General features: G+C 57.6%; 1 protein-coding gene and 1 long non-coding RNA gene across 6 annotated transcripts in view; one reads left to right on the top strand and one right to left on the bottom strand.

The window, feature by feature from the left end:
* LOC123834015 (uncharacterized) overlaps window positions 1-2,486 on the bottom strand; it is a 10,006-nt gene extending 7,520 nt beyond the window's left edge. The window contains exons 1-2 of one of the 3 annotated variants that reach the window (XR_010404774.1): window positions 2,048-2,486; window positions 170-380 (exon numbers count right to left, since the gene is read on the bottom strand). This is a non-coding gene — a long non-coding RNA (uncharacterized LOC123834015). Of the gene's footprint in view, window positions 1-169; window positions 995-2,047 lie in introns of those variants that run through there. The other 2 variants (XR_010404775.1, XR_006788380.3) reach the window with 2 other exon arrangements.
* Window positions 1,072-22,719, top strand: PKN1 (protein kinase N1). Of its 3 annotated transcripts, none has more exons than XM_045862824.3 (22): window positions 1,072-1,237; window positions 5,556-5,859; window positions 6,768-6,919; window positions 8,076-8,211; window positions 10,626-10,771; window positions 11,069-11,282; window positions 12,108-12,302; window positions 14,111-14,220; window positions 14,316-14,459; window positions 16,217-16,292; window positions 16,376-16,517; window positions 16,607-16,700; window positions 18,884-18,963; window positions 19,041-19,116; window positions 19,200-19,291; window positions 20,487-20,663; window positions 20,858-20,920; window positions 21,041-21,117; window positions 21,310-21,452; window positions 21,737-21,844; window positions 21,924-22,004; window positions 22,439-22,719. In XM_045862824.3, exons 1-22 carry the CDS (start codon window positions 1,217-1,219, stop codon window positions 22,640-22,642), a joined length of 2,835 nt encoding a protein of 944 aa, XP_045718780.1. In that variant the 5' UTR covers window positions 1,072-1,216; the 3' UTR covers window positions 22,643-22,719. The 3 variants fall into 3 exon arrangements, with proteins under 3 accessions (XP_045718780.1, XP_045718782.1, XP_064425761.1); XM_045862826.3 differs by lacking the exon at window positions 1,072-1,237 and adding an exon at window positions 1,281-1,415; XM_064569691.1 differs by lacking the exon at window positions 1,072-1,237 and adding an exon at window positions 4,547-4,600.

Genomic DNA, 22,719 nt, shown 5'->3' with positions numbered 1-22,719 from the left:
TCCAAATAAGAAAAGGAAAAGAAAACATCGCGCCCTGGTCTCTAGGTAACCAAGGTTCCCGCAGCTCTCTGTATTTTGGCTGGTCCCTGCAGGGCGCCCATGTTCAGGCTCAGTCGCCAGGGAGCGCTCCCCGCCCCGAGCCCCAGGGACCAAGGTTTGGCTCACTCACCGGATTTCCAAGGGAGTGCGGGTGGGCCAAGAGCCAAGCTGCACGCTCTAGAGACTCCAGAGACCCTGGAGAAGCTCTGTAGAGGCTTCCACTCTCCTCCACCGCTTGGGCAAGAGTCTGCATTTATGGAACGCCACCTGCATGCAACAGCTCTGAAGAAAAGGTCTGCATTGTACAACGGGGAAAATTGAGGCTGGGCGGCCACAGGATCCTTAGGGTCCACAGCGAGTCAGTGAAGGAGTCGGGATTCAAGCCATTTTCATAACAACGGCAATGACATTAAAAATGACAGCAGCTAACATTTATTGAGCGCTTACTGTGTTCTCAACAATTGGCATGCACGATCTCATTTAATTTTACCAACACCGAGGGGTGGGTGGGTAAAGCCCGTTTCACAGATGAGGCGCTCTTAGGACTTTGGGGCTCCCCCAAGTCATGGGATGTTGGGATTTGAACCTAGATCTGTCCAGAGCTTGTCTCCAGGTAATGGGGGATCCTTCCCAGGAGACCTGAGCTTGCAAAGGAGAGGCGGGGGGATATGAATTGTTCTTGTTTTTAGAGGGGTTTCGGGAGGCCCAAAGGCCTCTGCCACTCCCCGCTTTAACGTGGTTCAGTCTTTTCTTCGGGTTCCCGCGCGCTCAGATGGGGGACCCCTGGGCAGAGTGAGGATGCAGAACCAGGCAAAGGCGCGGAGGGCGGCGGGGGAGCAGACGCGGTGATTTCAGTCGCGGACCGGGAGAACCCCGCAGGCAAGACCCCGCAGCCCCGGGGGCCGCCGGGAGCCGCGCCCCCTCGGCCCCGCCCCCTCCCCGGAGTCGACCTCGGTGGTCACGTGACCGGGCCCGGCGGCCGCTGGGGCCGGAGGGCGCGGCGCGCGGACGCGGCGGCCTGGCCAGGCGGGGCCCGAGCGGAGCAGGCCGGAGCGGGCCGCGCGCTGGCGGGGGCTTGCGCCGCGCCCGCCCCTTCCCCGCCCCGTGCGGGGCGCACGCGCGCTCCTCTTGCCGCCCCTCCCTCCGCGCGGGGACCCCTGGCGGGCGGCGCTAGGACATGGCCAGCGACGCCGTGCAGGTAGGCGCACCTGCGTCCGCAGCCGCCCGGCGGCCGGCCAGCGCCGGGGACCCCCGCTCGCGCGTTGCCGGGGCCCCCGGGGCCCGGGCGGCCAAGGTGGGGACCTCCCGAGCGCCCGGCGCCCCCTCCTTGGGCCGACACCGTGGAGCCAGCATGGTCCACTTTTCGGCAGGTGGAGGTACGCACCGAGGGGGAGCGGGGAGGTCCTGAAGGCCCCCGCCGCACCCCCAAGCTCTGCCCCTTCCCGAGAATTAGAGGGGGCGCGGCGGAGGCTCTACTCTAGTGTCTGTGGCTGGCCGTGCGTCTCGGTGCCTGTCGCCCCCGCCACTCGACTCGGCACTCCCTTCCCCCCCCGCCCCGCCCCCCGCGTTCGGTTCCCAGCAAGTGCCACTCCACCTGGGGCAGGTGCCTGGCGCAGTGGCTCGGAGGGGAGGAGGCCGCTCGGTCCATGCCCCTCCCCCGCACAACAAAGCTCTGGCGGCCCCCCCCCCCCCCCCCCCGCCTTCAGACTGAGCTTTATGATGGTCCCGACGCCACCCAGATTGGCACCTGTTGGCGGAAGTGCCCGAGTCACTTCATTAGGTTGAGAAATGGGGGACCCACACGGCCACCGTCAGGGCTGCCAGGTGGAACCTTACCCCAGACGGGGGATTCTCTTGTACCTGGAACCCTACCTGCGCATGGGTGGCAGGGCTGGGTCACCCCCCCCAACACACACACACGCAGGCACACACACACAGCCTGGCACCAACCTGCCACCAGCCAGGTTCTCAATGTACCACCTTGTGAACATCACAGCCTTGGACTCACCTTCCACATCTGTGACAAGCAAGGCCAGGGTGACTTCTGAGCTTTGGTTCAGAATCGAGGCACATCCTGTGCCTCTGGTGTCCTCAAAATCCCTTCGTTGTCCTGTGGTTGCTGTGTAACTGGGTTTTCGTCTCCTTCTGCACCTGCCCCCATCCCCTCTGTGTCTCCCCCATGCTCCCTTGTCCCCCACCCCAGTCCTGCTGATGGCCTGTCAGCCTTGCCGTGGAGCTGGGCGTATCTGGTGTTGCCGATCACATAAGGTCAGACCTTGGGGCTGGGGTGGGCTGGGGTTTCTGCCTCTACCCCCAGCCCTGGAAGGGCTCTACAGGAATCCTCCGGCGCATGCATGCACTTGGCATGTGTGAAACATGACCCGGGTGGAGGCTGTGATTCCTGGAATGAGGCTGGACCTGTGCTGTGGTCGCCCCCCCCATCTCTTCCCCACTCTCTTTCCCCCTCCTGGTCATCCCTTTCTTGTGCCTGCTTGGGCCTGCCACCCTGTCCCTCTGTCTGTCCCGACGTATGGCTGTCTGTTCTGTGTCCGGCAAACGGATGTCCTGTCCAGATTCCGGAAACGCCCAAAGCATTGAAATCTCCGGACGTGAGGGTCTAGGTCCCTGGCTGCTCTGGGAAGGGGGGGATTCTGGGAGGTGGACCCTCTGGACCTGGGTCTCGTGTGCCATGGTGGGAAGTGGGGGAGGAGGGATTCTCCAGGGCTGGGCCGGGCTCCTGATCATGGGTTTGCCTTGCTGGCCCACGGGTGACCCCTGCCCTCTGGGTAGGAGTGAGTCACCCAAGGGAAGAGAACCCAGGAGGCTGGGCCTCCCTCCTTCCCTCCCTGCTCTGGGTATTCTCAGGCCTCAGCTTCTATTCCTCTCTGCCTGGACTTTCCCTATTTGAGCTGGCTGGATCCTGGCTGTACCCTGCTCTGCCTGCTAAGGATGGAATGGGGCTGGGTGATGGGCGGGGACGGGTCACCAGCTGGTAGTATTAGGTGAACTTGGGTTTAAATTCCAGCTCTGTCACTTTCTCACTGTGTGTCCTGGACCCAGAGCCTTTGCCTCTCTGAGCTGTGGTTCTGCCACCAGAAAAATGGGCGCATTCATCAATGAGGGTGTTCATTATCCAAAGGGAGAGATGTAGATGGGCCTGTCCTCTGCAGGTGGGGCTGCTAGGAAATCCTTACTGGTGGTCATGGTCAGCAGCCCAGGGTGTGATTCTGTGTCCTTTAATGCACGGTTCCTCAGTCTCAGCGCTGTTGATGTTTGGGGCTGAATCATTCTTTGAGGTGGGGGCTATCCTGTGCACCATAGGATGTTGAGCAGGCTCCCTGGTCTCGACCCAATAGATGCCAGGAGCACACCCTCCCCATCCCCAGTTGTGACAACCAGAAATGTTTCTGGATGTTGCCCAGGGCCCCTGGAGGTGTGTGTGGGGATCCCCCCCACCCCCAGCTGCTGCTGTCACCTCTCTCAGCCTGTTTCCTCGCCTGGAAAATGGGGGAGAATAATGGCAGTGGCTCAGGATTCGTGTGATGGGTTGGTAGGGTGTGGGGGTGACACTCTTGGCCTGCACTAAACCTCGCTGGGGGCAGCTGCCCTCCGGGTTGGCTGGGAGCCAACGACGACTTTCCTGTCTGTGAAACGGGTTCTCCCAGTGGGGATTCTCACTTAGTGCCAGGCCTGACACTTAGCTGGTGATCAGATTGTGGGTACTCCCCTTTTAAATCCCAGCCCTTCCTCCTGCTGGCTGTGGGGGCCTCAGGGCAAGCTATGTCACCACTCCAGGTCTCAGTTTCCTTGTCTTGAAAATGGGGTGATAACAGCACCCACCTTGTGGACTTGCATTAGGTGACCTAGGCGGGGCTCGTAATAACTGCTCTTATTATTAATAGTCACACTTGGCCTTTACTGGGCCGCTGGCTTGTGGGCACCCTCACCCCAGTCCTCCGGCACTGTCTCCTCACGATGTGGGCCTCAGGGAGGTGCCCCTGGCCTGGGTGGGCCCTAGCTGTGGTCACAGCGGTGGGTAGACCAGACTGAGAGGAAGCCGGAAGTTGGGACAGCCTGCATCTGCAGGAAGGGGGCCGGCCCATATGAGCACTCATGTGCATTATCAGCGTACATGGGGTAGGCACAGGGCCGTGCACACATTTGCCTGCCTGTTTTGTGTACATGCCTGTAGGTAAACAAGAGGGTGTATACACCCAGGTCAGCCCCTGGAGCCTGTATACACTCAAGGGAGCCTGGTCTCCATGTCTACACTAGTGAGTTGTGTGCACACCGTAGCAGCCTCCTAGGACATAGAGCGAGGGCTGTCCCTGGTTGCCTCCTGAGAAGCAGGCTTAGTCCTGGAGGGGGCACTGAGGGAGAGGGTCCCCTAGATGCCCCAGAGCCCCGGAGCTGGCCCCACGCAGGGGCTGCTGGGAGCTGGCAGGAAAGAGGAAGTGGCGGTCAAGAGGCCCTGCAGGGCTGAGGTTCAGGAAGAGGGCGGGGCCCTCAGCCGGGACCCAGGATGGCGGAGGCCAATCCCCCTTTGGACCAGGAGCTGGAGGTGGGGGCTGGGGTTGGGGTAGTGGGGGCAAAGAGGACCCCAGTGACACAAGCTGGAGGCCCTCCCCTCTGTACCTCTTGATTTTGGACCAAGGGGAGGAGATGGGTTTGGGAGTTTTCTGTTTTGAAAATGAAATATGTGGGGTTTTTTGAGGCTCCCAGATCGGGGGAATAGAGAAAGAAGGAGACAGGGCTCTGCTCTTTAGGATCCAGTTATAGAGGATGAGAGGAGGGGAGACAGCGCTTGTCCCAGGACCTCCTACTTTGAGGGTACAGCAGGAGAGAGATGGGGCCTGTCCTCAGGACGTAGTTTGGGGGTATAGCAGAGGGAAGATGAGGCCTGTCCTTGGCACCTCCCAGTTTGAGGGCATAGCAGAGAGGAAAAGGGCCTGCTGTCTGGATTTCAAGCCCATTTTTTTTTTGGCGGGGGGGGGGCGGTGGGCAGCAGAGGCCTACCCTGATACTTCCTTGTTTGAGGAGCTGCGAGGGGGGGAAAATGGAGCCTGCCCTCGGGACCTGGTTTTAGGGACAGTAGAGGGGAATTGGGGCCTATACTTGGGACCTCCTAGTTTAGGGGGACAACAGAAGGGAGAGGGGTATGCTCTCAGGACCTTGTTTTGGGGGGCCAATGGGAGATAGGGCCTGAACTTGGGGACCTCCAAGGGCCTGTCCTCCAGAATCCTACTGTATAAGGAATAGATGAAGGGTGACAAGACTGTATTTATGGGGTCCCCTAGTCTGAGGGGACAGGGAAGGAAGAAGGCCCTGCCCTTGGGACCTCACAGTTTGGGGGAATGAGGAAGCAGGGACAGGACCTTGTCTCACCCCCCCAGTTTTGGGGGTGAGAGTACGTCTCAGAAGCCCCCAGGCCAGGAAGAGGCCAGGCCAAGCTGGCTGAGCGTGGTGGTCCGCACCCTGGACCCCCGGCCCCACTGACCGTGCTCCATCTCCTGCAGAGCGAGCCGCGCAGCTGGTCCCTGCTGGAGCAGCTGGGCCTGGCAGGTGCGGACCTGGCGGCTCCTGGGGTGCAGCAGCAGCTGGAGCTGGAGCGGGAGCGGCTGCGGCGCGAGATCCGCAAGGAGCTGAAGCTGAAGGAGGGCGCGGAGAACCTGCGGCGGGCCACCACCGACCTGGGCCGCAGCCTCGGCCCCGTGGAGCTGCTGCTGCGCGGCTCCTCCCGCCGGCTTGACCTGCTGCACCAGCAGCTCCAGGAGCTGCATGCCCACGTGGTGCTGCCTGACCCCGCGGCCGCTGCCCAAGGTGAGCTGGGGCTTCTCGGGGGTTCCACTCTCCCAGAGCAAGGCTAGCCCTGTCTCTGCGGATCCCCAGGGAGACACACTGGGTCCTGACAGCCTCCGGCCTCGACATACAACCAGAAAAGAACACCAAAGCCGACACCCAGAGAAAGGTCTGCACAGTCACACCACCCCCCAGACAACACCCAAGGACCCACGCAGTGTCACACGAGTATCTAAAGACTCACACGGTTGTACTGACATGCGGACGGCACCCAACGATTCTTTTAAAAATTTCTTTAATTTTTATTTACTTAAAAAATTCTTCATTGTGGTAAAAAATAATGCGTAACCTAAAATTGATCATTTTTAAGTGTACAGTTCAGTGGTGGTCGGTAGGTTCCCATTGTCACGCAAGAGATTACAGAACTTTTCATCTTGCGACTGAAGACCCCTCCACATCACGTCAGCAGCCAGAGACCCTGACAGAGCCAACACCACCCCCCAGACAACACCCAAGGACCTAGACGCTATCGTGTGAATACCCAGAGGCCTCCGTACTGCCGCCCAGCACCCAGAGGACCGTGCGCATGTGCGCGCACACACACGCACACACACACACACACACGGCTGTCCGGCCGGTACAGACGCACATTACCTTCTGTACACAGTCACACCAACACCAAGGACTCACGTACACCTGGATGCTTGCCCACACTCATTCCTGCTGGTCCTGTCCCACGGCTCAGGGGGTTTCCCTGGGAGGGCTGGAGTGGGGGGACCTTCTGGGCCCTAGTCCTCATTTCCTCCTGTCCCTGGCCTTGGGGGCAGAACCCAGGCTGGGCAGAGGGTGGATCCTTTCAGGTGGGCAAAGCCTCGTAGGCAGACGGAGGTGAGGGCCGCTGTGAGTCTGTCCCACCCGCCCCTCTTTAGATGCCCCCCAGTCCCCTGGTGCAGGTAGCCAGGCCTGCTCAGCCACCAACCTGAGCCGCGTGGCCGGCCTGGAGAAGCAGCTGGCCATCGAGCTGAAGGTGAAGCAGGGGGCAGAAAACATGATCCAGACATACAGCAACGGCAGCACCAAGGTAGGGGCAGCGTGCACACCGGGGAGCAGATGACGGGCTGCGGGGTGGGAACCGGGGTGCCACCTACATCCACCTGCCCCTTGGGAAGCTGGGGCCCTCTGGGGTGGGGACAGAGGGACTGACGGGTGACTCGGAGGCAGGACTGGGGTGTGGGCAGCTTGTGGGGGCATATGAGAAACAGGATGGCTGTGTGTGGTGTTAGACACAAAGCAGAGGCTGTCCCCCCCTCACTCAGTTACCCCGGAGACTCGAGGGATGTCCACAGTTAGGGCAGCTTTCAGCCTCTGCTGGTGGCCTCTCTCTGACACACATACACATAGTCAGGCCAACACTTAGATGCACACGTGCTATCATCCTAACATCCAGAGACACACCCACGGTTCTAGCAGCATCTAGAGACGCACAGAGTCGTATCAACAGTTCGGCATACACATGCGCTGTCGTACCATCCCGAGACGGCGTCGGCGTCGGCGTGACGGCGCTTAGAGACACGTGGAGGAGAAGCACCCCGGCCACCTCTAGACACGGAGACACGCACCATCGTATAACACCCAGGACACATGGCACAGGCCAGCAGCACACCTGGACACACACACAGACCGTGCGATTCACACCCAGAGACTGGAGTTGGCGCACAGACACCCCCACACCCCAGTCCCGGTGTCCTTGGGCGCCACTGACTGCAGGCTGTCGCACACACCCACCCCGTCCCCCTCGGACTCACCTATGTGGCTGCAGTCAGCAGGGCGCCCTCACCCACACGTGTGCCACACGTATGGCAGCTCTCGAACACAGAGCGTCCCGACGCCAGGCACGGCTGGGAGCCCTGCACGCAGGTCAGCTCCTTCAGCCCTCAGCCCAGTGGCGGCCGGTGCCGTTCCTACTCCCATCGCTGCAGATGAGGGCACAGGCCCGGGGTGGGGGGTGGGGGGTGGGGGGCCTTCCTGGAGGTAGCCGGGTGTTAGGTGGCGGGGGTTCCGGTGCCGTGGGCCGCCTCTCCCCTCGACACACGCAGGAATGCATGGACATTCCTGCGGTCACACCCGCACATCCTACTCTGTGACACCGTCAGCACCGCGTGCGCAGTGTGGCCAGAGGGCCAGCGGTCCGACCCCGGGTCCCTAGCCTTGCCCTCACAGCCCGTCCCCGCCTCCAGGACCGGAAGCTGCTGCTGACGGCCCAGCAGATGCTGCAGGACAGTAAGACCAAGATCGACATCATCCGCATGCAGCTCCGCCGCGCCCTGCAGGCCGGACAGCTGGAGAGCCAGGCAGCCCCGGACGAGGCCCAAGGTGAGCCCCTCGCGCCCAGACAGCCTGCACCCCGCCAGGCGGAGCGCAGCCCCCAGCCCCGTAAGCGAACGCTTCCTGAGCAGGGAGGGGGCCGCTGCGCCACGCAGGTTGACCGCACCCACCGCCGACCGGCTCTGGGCCCGTTGCCTGTTTTGTCCCGTGGAAGGTCTGCACTGGGTCAGGTACTGGCAAACCACAGCCCGGGGCCCAAAGCTGCCACTGCCTTTTTACTTGTGTAAATAAAGGTTTACTGACACACAGCCACGTCTGTTCCTTGCCTGGCTCCGAAGGCTGCTCTTACGCACGACAGCAGCGCGAGCAGGGGCCGCGGAGCCCGTGCGTTCCGCTGAGCTGAGAATACCCACTCCCTGGCTCTTTAGGAAAAGACATTGCGGACCCCTGGACCTGGACCAGGTGGCCGCCTTGCCATGTCGGCCCCGGCTGTGTAGAACCGTGGGTGTCCACCATGCGTGTCCATTCCCATGGGAGCGTCTGCATGCGAGTGCCTGGGGGCGTCTCAAGCTAATTGTCCACCTGAATTGGTGACAGGATTTGAGGTGTTGTGTGCAAGGGTGACAGCCACTGTGCTCCTCGTGTGTGCGGGTAGTAATGTGGCATTGACCAGTGTCTGGCGAGAGCCCTCTTCTGGGCCCGTGGACGGCTGCGTTCTCTCTCGCTGTGTGTGCCCTCCCGTGCGGGAGGCTGGAGGGGCTCTCTGGAGCCTCCCTTACAAGGGCCCTGCTCCCACTCACGAGGGCTCCATCCTCAGGACCTGATCTCTTCCCGAAGGCCCCACCTCCTGACACCTAATGCCGTCACATTTGGGGTTGAGTCTCAGTACATGAATTTTGGAACAAAAACATTCAGCCCAGAGCAGTGGGGTCTGTAACCCAGATGACAGCGTGTGTCTTTGGGGTAGGGGAGGGGTCGGTGTGATGGTTCCCCTGGACTGGGAATACCGACATGATGGGCTTCTCAGTGACCGTATACGATGGCGTCATCATGTCCCTGTGCCTCTGGGTGCCAGCGTAAGCTTGACTCCTGGTGCGACTTTGTCTCCGTAAGAGTCTTGGTGACTATCTGGGCACATGGGACAGCAGGCCTGGGAGTGAGAGTGTGACTGTGTTTGTAAGACGATGTGCCGCCGGATATCAGGGTTCCGGTGACGCTGTGCCTATGCTCTCGGTGCCTCGGTGAGTGTCACATACCTGTGAGTGACAACGTGGCTCTCTCTGACGGAGTGCCAGGGTCTGAGTCGGGGTCAACGTCCAGGACAGGGAGACTGTCCTTGGAACCTACAGCCGTGGATAGTGTGGCCACGCCTTGTGCCTCTGGTACCAGTGTGTCCTCATGCCCACCCTGTGCCATTGGGTGACTGTGGCCATCCTATGTTGGGCCATGGCTGTGTCCCTGGGGCTTCGTACTGGGACACAGCCGGTCTGTTTCCCTGCACCACTGGGTCTCTGAGCCCGTGGGTATCGGTGATGCTGCCCTGCCTGTGTGACAGTGTGATGGCATTTCTTTGCCTGTCCCTGTGCCTTAGCCATGTGCCAGTGTGATCATGATTCTCCCGGCGCTGGAGTTAGAGGCCCAGGAGTTTTGCCACCGTGTAAACGCGTCCCATAAGGATGTCTGTGTCCTGTGATCATGTCCCTCTGCCCTGTGACAGTGTCCCTGTGTGGCGGCGTGACTGTATCTTGTGAGAGTGTGTGTTCCTCTGCCTGTGGGGGACAGCGTGCTACCCTGGTGGCAAAGTGATGCTGTTACCCTGCGAGTGACAGTGTGATGATCTCTGTGTGACGGTGCCCTTGTTCTCCCAACTGCTTTATATTTCACCTGTGGACGGCCACATTCACTCACCAGGGCTCCGCCTGCAAGAAACGGGTTATTTCCAATCTTTTGCTCTGAGAAAGAGGGCTGCAGTGAATACCCATGTACATGTGTCAAGTGCAGAGGTGTTTCTGGGGGGTAGGGTTCCTGACCTGGGATTGCTGAATCGAAGGGCAGTTGCGTTTGTGATTTTGCATGTGTCCCTGTGCCTGTGTGACTGTCTCCTTCTGGCTGTCCAGATGGCCATAGTGTCCCTGTGACAGTCCCTGGGGATGAAATGGGACCCTGCCAACACGTCTGTCCTTTGAGCCTGTGTTGATAGTGTACCTGTGTCTATGACTGTCCCTGTGTGACAGCCCAGCTCTGTCCCTGGGATGGTCCCTGTGGGTGTTTGGAAAAAGAGTGATTGCATCTGGGTGGAAGTGTGACTGACCGTGACCCCTCGCTTGGGAAAAACGTGATGCAGCTTGGTGGTGGTCTATCTGTCGCCAGTGCCTGTTCCTGCGCCTGAGTGCATGTCTGGGGCTGGGGTGGTTGGACCTGGGTCTAGGCTGGCCTCACCGCCTGGCGCCCCCCGCCCACAGGGAGTCCAGACCTGGGGGCCGTGGAGCTGCGCATTGAGGAGCTGAGGCACCACTTCCGAGTGGAGCACGCCGTGGCCGAGGGTGCCAAGAACGTGCTCCGCCTGCTCAGCGCAGCCAAGGCCCCGGACCGCAAGGCGGTCAGCGAGGTGAGGGGTGGGGCTTCAGCGAGGCGAGGGGTGGGGCTTCGGTGAGGGGCGGGCCTTTGGCGGGGGCGGTCCTCAGCACAGGGGCGGGAATTGGCAGGAGGGCCTTGAGGGGTGAGGCTTCAGCAAGGGGTGGGACCTCGGTGGGGCGGGACCTTGTCCAGGGGTGGGGCATCAGCCAGGGGCGGGGCCTAGCTTTCTGGGGAGCCCAGGGATAGGACCCAGAAGGTTTGAGGGCTTGGGCCAGGTAAGACTTAGCCAGGCACCATCCCCAGCCCCATTCTGTTCCTCCCATTACAGGCCCAGGAGAAGCTAACGGAGTCCAACCAGAAGCTGGGACTGCTGCGGGAGGCGCTGGAGCGGCGGCTCGGGGAGCTGCCCGCAGACCATCCGAAGGGGCGGCTGCTACGCGAGGAGCTTGCTGCGGCCTCGTCTGCAGCCTTCAGTGCTCGCCTGGCTGGGCCCTTCCCCCCCACGCACTATAGCACCCTGTGCAAGCCCGCGCCTCTCACAGGTGGGTCCCCACCTCCCCCACCCAGACCCCACCTACGCAGCTCTGTACTCTCGACCTCTCCACCAAGTCCTGAGACCCCTAACCTAGATCTCTGCTCTCCCTACCCCTGGACTCCCATCCTACTGTTCCTCCATCCTCCATTCACCACAGCCCTGTAGCCCTGGGTCCCATCTCCCTAGGCCAGACAGCCCCATGCACTCTGGACTTCTGGTCCCAGCTTGCCCTCTGATTCTGGCCTCTTGCCCCCATGCCCACCATGTCCCCATCACTACCTCTCCCTACCTGGCCGTTTTTTCCTCCAGCCATAGCCCCCCAGCCCAGTCCCACAACCCCTCACTCACAGAACCCTCACCTTGAGCCATTGTCTGCCCCCCACCCCGAAGCCAGCCAGGTGCTCCCTCCTTAGACGCCCTCAGCCACTACTTCTCCCTTAGACCAGCCTTACCGTAGACCCCTACCCCCATCTTGAACCTCAGGTCAGCTCCCTGAATCCTACCCTGGACCCCCTAGTCCAACCCGACTCCCCATTGCCTTGATCATCAACCTATGCCTTAAACCTATCTTCTGTCACTAAATCCCAAGCATTCAGAGCCCCTCCCCAGCCTGGCCCACCCCGGCCTCGCCCCTCCCCCTTGCCCCACTTCTCACTTCTGGGCACAGCCATCCCAGTATCAGATCCTGATCTCATCTGATACCAGTATCAGTCCACCCTGATTGTCTCTCACCAACTCCCACCTGTATGCTGGCCACCTCTGGACATGCCCACTTCCCCTCCCTTTGGCCTGGCCCAGCTGTGGCCCCCCCCTGAGCCTGCCCCTCCCTCAGGAACCCTGGAGGTACGTGTGGTAGGCTGCAAGGACCTTCCAGAGAGCATCCCCTGGAGCCCCTCACCCTCAGTGGGGGGGCCCGGGACCCCTGACAGCCGCACCACCTTCCTGAGCCGCCCAGCCCGGGGCCTTTACAGCCGAAGTGGGAGCCTCAGTGGCCGGAGCAGCCTCAAAGTGGAAGCCGAGAACATCAGTGAGTGGGCATTGAGGCCTGGAGGGATGAGATGCCGTGGGGATCCTGGGATGTCACACACTCATAACACTTTAAAAAACTAGTATATTATAGTCGGTAGGATGGATTCTGTTAAAAAAAACAAAAAAACATAAGTGTTAGGGAGGATGTGGAGAAATTAGAACCCTCTGCAGTGCTGTTGGGAATGTAAAATGGTTCGGTTGCTGTGAAAAAACGTTATGGCAGATCCTCAAAAAATTAAACATGGAATTACCCTATGATCAGCGATCCCACTTCTGAGTACATACCCAAAAGAGTTGAAAGCAGGGACTTAAGTTGATATCTGGACACTCATGTCCTTGGCAGCCTTATTCACAATGGCCAAAATGTGGCAGCAACACGAGTGTCCGTTGACGGACGAACAGATAAAATGTGATATGTGTGCGCAGTGGGGTGGTTGGTAGTCAGCCTTCAAAAGGAAGGGCATTCTGACCCAGGCTACCACACGGATGAACCTGAGGACATTATGCGGAGTGACATAAGCCAGTCACAAAAAGACAAGTGCTGTATGAGTCCACTTCTAGGAGGTACCTAGAGTAGTCCAGTTCATAGAGATGGAAGAAGGGGGAGGGGAGAAGGGGGGGCAAGAACGGAGAATTGTTGTTTAATGGGGACAGAGTTTCAGTTGAGGAAGGTGAAAAAGGTTCTGGAGATGGATGGTGGTGTAATTGTACAACAGTGTGAATTGTACACTTAAAAGTGATTATAATGGTAAATTTTATGTTATGTGAATTTTACCGCAATTTTAAAAACCTAATACGTACAAAAAAGTATGTGGAAAGAATAACAATGGAGCAAACACCCATGTTACCACCACCCACGTCAAGAAATAGAACTCTCTGGAAACACCCTTGCCCCTCCTCCCCATTGTAGTCCCTTCCTCTGTCCAGAGCTAGCTACTGTCCCAATATATGGTTATCATTTCCCTGCTTTTCTTTGTAGTTTTAGCATCTTTGTACATCTCAAAACAACATAATTTAATCTTGCCTGGTGTTTGGACTTTATATACGTGGAATCATACAGAATGTATTGCATGGTAATGGCTTCTTTCATTTAACTCTGTTTGGGAGACTTATCCACGTCACTGCACGAAGCTATAGTTCATTCATTCATTTTAACTCCTGTCTAATAGCCCATTGTCTTAGACTGAGCCATATCAAATTGTTGGGGCTTTTTAAAGTAAAATATAGTAATAGTTGAATATCAGTTAATAAGACTACAGTATAGTTTATATATTAATTCTCCTATTAGTAGATATTTCTATTTTGGGGCCATATATATCTCTCAATGTATACCTTTTTTTTTTTAAGATTTTATTTATTTATTTGAGAGAGAGAGAGAGCACAAGAGGGGGAGGGTCAGAGGGAGAAGCAGACTCCCCGCTGAGGAGGGAGCCCGACGTGGGACTCGATCCCGGGACTCCAGGATCATGACCTGAGCCGAAGGCAGTCGCTTAACCAACTGAGCCACCCAGGCGCCCTCCCGATGTATACCTGCATGCATTTTTCCAGGGTAAATTCTTAGGAGTATATTGCTGGAAGTTGCATATAAAGTAAAAGTGAATTTGGATCTCTACCTCACACCATACACAGAAATCCACTGGGAGCTGGTTAAACGCCTTGTGGTGAAAGGCAAAACCATAAAGATTTGTCAGGGTAGCATGGCAGAATTTGCATTCTGGATAAAGGTAAAGGATTTCTTTACTAAGATATGAGCTATGCTCCCCCCCCCAAACATTTTCTGACACCCTCCTCCTCCCCTCATTCCAGGCGAAGTTAGCACTGTGCTCAAGCTGGATAACACAGTGGTGGGGCAGACATCCTGGAAGCCGTGTGGCCCCAATGCCTGGGACCAGAGCTTCACCCTGGAGCTGGAAAGGGTGAGCTAGGTGGGGGGATGGCAGAGCCTGGAGGAGGAGGAGGGGTTCTGGACCTCTGGCAGCCCCAAATGGTGGCCCACTTCCCCTCCCTCAAGGCTCGGGAACTGGAGTTGGCCGTGTTCTGGCGGGACCAGCGGGGCCTGTGTGCCCTCAAATTCCTGAAGTTGGAGGATTTCTTGGACAACGAGAGGCATGAGGTGCAGCTGGACATGGAACCCCAGGGCTGCCTGGTGGCTGAGGTACAACCCCGACCCCTGACCCTGTGAAAACACTTCTTGTGTCTCCTGCTCCCAGTTTCCTAGAAGGGGAAGATGTGTTTTGGATTGGTCTCTGAACCTTGATAGAAAAATACACATAATTAGTTACGTCAGGGACACCACTTAAGCTGGGATTGGTTTTGTTCTGAGGGAAGAAATTTAAAAAAAAAAAAATTGCAAAATTTTGCCAAGCCAAAACAAAAAGAGAAACCTGGTGACATGTCAAGAAGATTGTTATCAGAGCCACAGTCCAGTAGAGAGAAATTCCTTCTGCAGTGGTGTCAGGGTCAAGGTCTAAATCGGGGTGTCCCGCCCTTGGCACCATGGACAAGTGTGCCCTGGTGGGCTGGATCATTCTCAGTTGCCCTGTGGGGTTTTGAGCAGCATCCCTGGTTTGCACCCACAGGAAACCAGCACCACCCTTCCCCCAAGTTGTGACAATCAAAAATGTCTCCAGACATCGCGCCACTGTCCCCTGGTTGAGAACCCACAATCTAAATAACATTCCTACCCGACCCCTTGTGGTGTGAGCCAAGCCCCGTCCTATGAGCTTTGCCGGCATTAACGTGTTAATCCTCACAATGACCCACTTCGACCCAATTCAGGAGGGATCGTCATTAGTCATATCTGACAGAGGAGGAAACAGAGGCAGGGTAGGAAAGCCACTGGCTCCCCTCATCCAGCCAAAATTGTCTTAAAAAATTCTTAAATGTTCCCCTAACATATATGTGTGCCCTGTTACATATCCATGTCTCCATGTGGGAATTCTGACGGGATCTCATAACCGAGGACCACTGAAGGAAAAGAGCAGGAGAAGGGCTGACTTCAGGGGCAGGGCAGTGAAACTGTTCTTCCATTAGGAAGACCGGCCAAAACCAAGCAGGAAGGGTGGTGGTGGGGGGGGTGAATTCTGAAGCAGTCCTGCTCACCCTCAAGGTTCACTTACAGCATTCTGTTTGGTTTTTCCACCTCCCCCAAGTGCCAGCCAATAGAACTTTCTAAAATTCTGTTGTGGATGAATCTACAATAGTTGCATTCTGTTGTAGGTGGAAATGTCCTATATGTGCACTGTCCAACATATTAGAGGCCAGCCACTGAAGCCTGGCTAGGGTGACCTGGGACCTAAAGTTTTAATGTTACTTACATTTTACTGAATTCAAATGGCCTTATGTGGCTAGTGGCAACCATATCAGACACACATAAAGTCACACAGTTCTGTGACTTTAGCACCTTCTAGAAGATGCTTCGGAGTTGGGAGAATTTAGCTAGACCAGTGGCTTCCCCATATCAGCTGGAGGGCTTGTTGAAACACAGACTTCGGGGCCCCACCCTTGTGTTTCTGATTCACAGTGGGTCCAGGTGCATTTCTGGCAAGTCCCCAGGTGATGCTGCTGGTCTGGGATCACACTTGGGGAATCAAGGCACTAGATGATGTAGGACCTTGCTGGAGTTGCATGTACATCTTGTTGGGTCAGACCCCCCCCCCCCCACTCCTGGAGGAGGGCTTGGTTGCCTGCCTCTTGCCTTTCTAAGATGGCACTTTGGGAGGTAGCCCTACCAGGCAGTGGATTGGTTTTATAACCCCTCACTATGTTCCAACTTCTTAATATGCTGTGTTTGGATGTGGTGCCACAGTGATTGGAACCCCCAAACCTAAGGGTGTGCATGCCTATGCTCCTAAGGGCTTCCCCACCACCTAGAGGCGGGAGTTGGTTCTTACCCATTGGCCCCCTCGCCAGGTTACCTTCCGCAACCCTGTCATCGAGAGGATACCCCGGCTCCGAAGGCAGAAGAAAATTTTCTCCAAGCAACAAGGTGAGGGGGTGGGCAAAGTGGGGCAGGGGCCAGGGGGCCCCAGGGGCATCGTGAGCGGTAGCCCCTGCCCCCATCTTCCCCAGGGAAGGCATTTCAGCGCGCGAGGCAGATGAACATTGATGTCGCCACCTGGGTGCGGCTGCTTCGAAGACTCATCCCCAATCCCACGAGCACGGGCACCTTCAGCCCTGGGGCTTCTCCGGGACCTGAGGCCCGGTCCGCAGGGTAAGGAGGGGGTCCCTGGGGTCTGGGCTGTCCCTGGTTGCTTGCCAGGGTGCTGGGTCCCAGACACCCCCTCCTCCCTTGTTCTACAGTGATATATCTGTGGAGAAGCTGAACCTCGGGGCTGACTTGGATAGCTTGCCCCAGAAGAGTCCTCTGGGTCCTCCTTCCAGCCCACTGAGCCTGGTGAGTGTCCCACTCCTTCCGCCCCGAGGCCTGGCTGGGGCAGGGTCAAAGATTTCCCCTCCAGGCCTCTCTCCCAGCTCGAGGCCCAGAGGCCACCAGGAACTTCCCTGGGTCACGCATCTCTGCTAGAAGCGGGGTCCCACTCTCTGTCCTGAATAAAAACATGAGCTCAGGAGCCAGGCCACCTGGGTCCATGTCCCTGCTCTGCCAGTTCTTAGCTGTGCGACCCACGGCAAGCTGCTCTCCCTTGCTGTGCTCTGTGCACTGGCCCGTAAAACAGGCATGTTTAAAACTCACTTCAAGGATAGAAGTCAGGATGGTGGTTTTCTCTGGCTGGGGGGTTATTGATGGGAGGGAGATACAAGGGAGCCTGTCGGGGTCGTGGTGTTGTGTATCTTCATCTAGGTCAGAGATCAGCACGTGCGCCTTTTCCATAAAGGGGCACGGAGTCAGTATTTTTGGCTCTGTGGGCCAGAGAGTCTCGGTCACAACGACTCAACACTGCCCTTGTAGAAAGCAGCCGTAGACGATGCGTACAGACGCAGTGGGCATGGCTGGGTTCCGGTAAAGCTTTACTGATGGACACTGAAGTTTGAATGTCATATCACTTTCACAGATCACAAAATCTCACTCTCCTTTTGATTTTCCCCCAACCCTTTAAAAATGTAAGAGCTGGGGCGCCTGGGTGGCTCAGTTGGTTGGGCGACTGCCTTCGGCTCAGGTCATGATCCTGGAGTCCCGGGATTGAGTCCCGCATCGGGCTCCCTGCTCGGCGGGGAGTCTGCTTCGTCCTCTGACCCTATCCCCTCTCATGTGTTCTCTCTCTCTCAAATAAATAAATAAAATCTTTAAAAAAAAAATGTAAGAGCTATTCTCAGCTCACAGACTGTTCAAAACCTGGTTTACCCACCCCCCGCCCTATGCGACACGTACCCAGGAGGACAGGTTTGTAAGAGCAGGCCCCTTGGCCCAGCTCACTGAGTGCATTTGATAACCTCATTTAAAAAAAATGAAAATAATAGTCTATGCTTCTGTATTCTATTTATAATAATAATAATAATATAATAAGCTACATCCTCAGATGAGTTGGGCAAGACAAAATCCAAAAGTTTAATACTACCAGATGCTCGGCAGGACGCGGGCAAACAGGCAGCCAACGGAAGGCATGCACGTTGTTCCATCTCCTTGGGAGGGCATAGCTGGCTGAGCTAAAAGTGGACATCATCTTGACCCAGGAGTTCCAACCCTGGACGCTCACACACGTGCACCTCCAGGCAGTTCGCCGCAGTGGCTTTGTGTAGGCGGAAGTGGGCAGGTCAGGGTCCATCTGTGGGAGAGCCAGTGCTAAATAAATGGCGAAATGGGATAGTGCATGTCTGTGACAAGTGAGGCTGGCCTCCCAGGGCTGGCACAGAGGGATTTCCAAGACAGATTGTCCAGGAGGAGAGGCAAGATGAGGATATCGTCAGTAGTGGGTGCGAGGAAAATGGAGCCTCTTCCGTCACTTTCGCTTGTGTGGGTATAGGATATATCTAGAAAGGTACTCAGGAGATCATTAAGGTGGCTGGCTGTAGGGAGGGTGGCTGGGGCACAAGAGGCCCGTGTGTCCCACCAGACACCTATTTGGACTGATTGCCTTTTTAGAACTGTTTCTGCAGTTGGGGGATGATGAACCGGTTGTCCTGTGTCCCCATTTGCAATAGTAATTTTGACTCTTTTCAAAGTTACAAGCACACATGTGGTGTGAAACATTAAGTCGCTCTTAGGGCAAATACCCATAGAGGAAATCGGGAGGTAAATGATAAAATGTATTTACAGCATGGAAAAGAAAAAAAAAAGGCAAAAGGAGACAGGGAGTATGTGTGTGTACGGTCGGTGGTGGGTGGGGGTTCTGCTAGTTATTTACTGTGATGGTCAGCTGACCACCCGTGAAGGTGACATCCGAATGCATGCCGAAGGGGGGAGGGGAGGAGCCGTGCCGATATCGGGAAAAGAGAATGCCTGGGCTCCTGGGCTGGAAATGTGCCTGGTGTGTTCAGGGCACAGTGAGAGGGACAGTGTGGCTGGAAGGCCGTGAACAAGAGGGCGGAGAGTGGGAGGAGAAGTGAGGTCAGAGAGGTGACGGGAGCCTTGGTGGCTATTGTGGTTATGAAGTGCCTCTGATTTCCCTCTCTCTGCTGCAGAGTTCCCCGATCCAGGAAACTGCCACCACCCCCGAGCTGCCTTCAGAGACCCAGGAGACCCCAGGCCCCGCCCTGTGCAGGTGACACCCCTCCCCCACTCACCACCCCTCCCCCCCTGCCTGCTGTCCTTGTTCCCACCAGTGTCCTCTCTCCACAGCCCTCTGAGGAAGTCACCTCTGACCCTCGAGGATTTCAAATTCCTGGCAGTGCTGGGCCGGGGTCACTTTGGGAAGGTGAGGCTGGGGGGCAAGGAGTTGGGGGAACAGGGAGTCCCCAGGCTGGCCACGAAGGCCATCGTTGCCCACTGTGGTTCCAGGTGCTGCTCTCCGAATTCCGGCCCAACGGGGAGCTGTTCGCCATCAAGGCTTTGAAGAAAGGCGACATTGTGGCCCGAGATGAGGTTGAAAGGTGGGGACTCAGCCCAGGCCCTCTGAGAACCTCAGTCTTTTCTTCTGGGAAATGGGAGACAGGGCAGTCCCCTCTCTGGAGCTGCTGTGACAGTGATTCATAATAGTCACTGGCACTTATTAAGCTAGTACTTAAGAGAATAACTTGGAAAGCACCCACTATGCGCTTTATGTTCAGTAACTCATTTGTTCTCGACGACAGCCCTATGAGGTAAATACTGTTATTGTTCCCATTCTGCTGATGACACGGGAAGGTTGAGCAAGTTGCCCAGAGTCACAAAGCCAGTAAGCAGCAGGTCGGGGATTCAAACCTAGGGACTCAGGCTCTGAAGCCTGTACCCTTCACGGCACCATTGTCCTGCCTCTGCTTTGGGTCAGGGCCATGGGTTCAAATCCCACCCCTGCCACAAATGTGCTTAGAGACCCTGGGGAAGTCACTTTGCCCTTCTGATCCTTGTCCTTGCCCTCTATAAAAGGGGAGTAATAATGCCTTTCTTGCAGGGTTGTTAGGTGGATTAAGTGAGAGGATGCATCTAGAGCATTCTACAGTACCTGGCCCCCTGTAAAAAGGTCCAGCAGAGGCACCGAGATTGTCCCTAATCTTCCTGACATCCTTTTGTCAATCAGGAACCCAAGTCAGATAGGCTTAGGCAAAAGAGGAATTTATTGGTCTGGGTCCGAAAAGTCCAGGGGTGGACTACCTTCAGGCATGGCTATATCCAGGTGCTCAGATGATGTCTCTCAGTCGGCTTCCCTCTTTGTGGGCTTTGCTTGCAATTCTCTCATGGGAGCAGAGATGACCCCCTACACAGCAGTGTAAGGCTCATCCACTAGTTTTAGCCCTTCTTCCTTAATAATTCCAGCAGAAACCCTGAGATTGAGCCCCACTACCTTGGCTTGCCCATTCCCAAACCAGTTCTTGGCCAGGAAAATGGGTACTCCAATTAGCCCACCCTGGCTGGTCCCTAAAGGGATATTGGGGGGCTGTTACTAGGATGACATGTGGCTTCTGGGTACCTGTTTAGCAGACAAAGCTGCTGGGGTGCAGAAATATTAAGCAACTTGCCCAAGGCTGCCCGGCCACTCGAGGTCCTCAGCAAACAGCTGACGATCGAGGACTTCTTGGGAGTGTGGGAGTTGAGGGTGGGGGTGGGGGGCTGCTGTGGTCTGTGACCCCCGCCCCCTCCCCTGCCCAGCCTGATGTGTGAGAAGCGGATCTTGGCAGCAGTGACCAGAGCAGGACACCCCTTCCTGGTGAACCTGTTTGGCTGTTTCCAGACGCCAGAGCACGTGTGCTTCGTGATGGAGTACTCGGCGGGCGGGGATCTCATGCTGCACATCCACAGTGACGTGTTCTCCGAGCCGCGTGCCGTGTGAGCTCCCCCGCCCGCGCCTCAACCCCCAACAGGCGGTGGCAGCCCCCTTCGGCCCCGCTTCCCCCTCCCCCCGAGCCTCCTGGAGTTTTGGGGGGTGACGGGGGAGCTTTCGAGGATGTGGGGGCCAGGCTTCCGTGGCCTGCGCGCCTCGCTGGGAGGCCTGGCTCCGTCACACCAGCTTCTCTCTGCAGCTTTTATTCAGCCTGTGTGGTGCTGGGCTTGCAGTTTCTCCACGAACACAAGATCGTGTACAGGTGTGTGCCCTTGCGTGTATGTGCTCCTGTATGCACGCGCTGCCCACTGGGGGCCCTCAGGCTTCAGGCAGGGCCCAGACCCCCCCTCATCCCTCTTTACATCCCCCCAACCCATCACAGGGACCTGAAGTTGGACAATTTGCTCCTGGACACCGAGGGCTATGTCAAGATCGCAGACTTTGGCCTCTGCAAGGAGGGTGAGGGGCGGGGCTGGGATTTGAAGGGCTGGCCTCTGGGGATTAGACAGAGTGGGGGAGGGAATGGAGTCCCCAGCCCTACCTGGGTTACCCCCGACCCTGACCCTGGGATGGGGCTGGCTGGCTGGGCCACCTGTGCTGGGCTGGGAGCCTCCTTCCCCACATAACCTCACATGGCCCTACTGCCCCCAGGGATGGGCTATGGGGACCGGACCAGCACATTCTGTGGGACCCCGGAGTTCCTGGCCCCCGAGGTGCTGACAGACACATCTTACACGCGGGCTGTGGACTGGTGGGGGCTGGGCGTGCTGCTCTATGAGATGCTGGTTGGCGAGGTGAGGCCCCAGGCTGCCCTTACCCTGCCTGACCCTGGGATCATGCCGGAAACTGCTTGTGCCTAGGGGTGGGATCAAACGGTGCCTCCATGTGCTGTGTGATGGGGACAGCTGGCTTTGCCTCCCTAGCCTCAATTTTTGCATCTGTAAAATGGGGGTACTTACCTTCCCACATCAGCCAGCACCCAGGTGAAGGTGTGCTGGAAGCAGAGGGCTCAGGTGGGGCTGGGAGGGGAGTGGCCAGGAGGAGGGGCCTAATTCATCCTGGCTCTCCCTGTCCCCAGTCCCCATTCCCAGGGGATGACGAGGAGGAGGTGTTTGACAGCATAGTCAATGATGAGGTTCGCTACCCACGGTTCCTGTCAGCTGAAGCCATTGGCATCATGCGCAGGGTGAGGACCCCCCCTACTTGGGCCTGGGCAGGGGCTCTGGGGCCAGGAAGGGGAAGACTGACACCTCTCCTTCCCCCAGCTGCTGCGAAGGAATCCAGAGCGGAGGTTGGGATCCAGCGAGAGGGATGCAGAGGATGTGAAAAAGCAGCCTTTCTATAGGGTGAGGTCACCCCAAGTGCCTGGCCAACTCCCCACCAGAGACCTGGTCATCCCCCCACCCCCAGGGCCTATTCATTTCTCCCCTACCAAGATCTAGTCACTTCCCCTCCAACATTATCATCTCTATTTCCTCCCCGCTCCTTCACACCCGCTGACCCTCCTACACCCACACCTACTCCAGGCTGGCCTGGTGGGGCCACTGCCATGTGTATGAACCCAGGCTCCCTCTCCCCCACGCCGGGGCTCCCCATACTCACACTGTCATCCTTACTGGGCCCCCAGCCCCCCACTTGACCCCTCTGTGTTGTGACCCCTATGCTAATCGCCACAGATGCAGGGCTGGGCGGGCGACGAGGGGCTGGCCCCTCCTGCAGTCTGCACCTCTCCCCCACCACGCTGACCTCTTCCTCTCTCTCCCCCTTCTCCCCCTCTTAGACGCTGGGCTGGGACACTCTGCTGGCCCGGCGCTTGCCACCTCCCTTCGTGCCCACGCTGTCAGGCCGCACTGATGTCAGCAACTTCGACGAGGAGTTCACAGGGGAGGCCCCCACGCTGAGCCCGCCCCGCGACGCGCGGCCCCTCACGGCCACAGAGCAGGCAGCCTTCCAGGACTTCGACTTCGTGGCCGGCGGCTGCTAGCCCTCTCGCCTGCCCCTGCCCTGACCAAGCTCTCAGTAGTTTTTAAAAAGGCCTTTGGGGTTTGCCCCATCCATGCA

This window comes from Mirounga angustirostris, unplaced genomic scaffold, assembly GCF_029215605.1.
Source record: "Mirounga angustirostris isolate CCGP_5_RB_7025 unplaced genomic scaffold, mMirAng1.0.hap1 SCAF_1, whole genome shotgun sequence".
NCBI classification, from domain to species: Eukaryota; Metazoa; Chordata; class Mammalia; order Carnivora; family Phocidae; genus Mirounga; species Mirounga angustirostris.
Note: the sequence above shows the minus strand (reverse complement) of the source record. Positions and strands in the feature narration are given on the sequence as shown.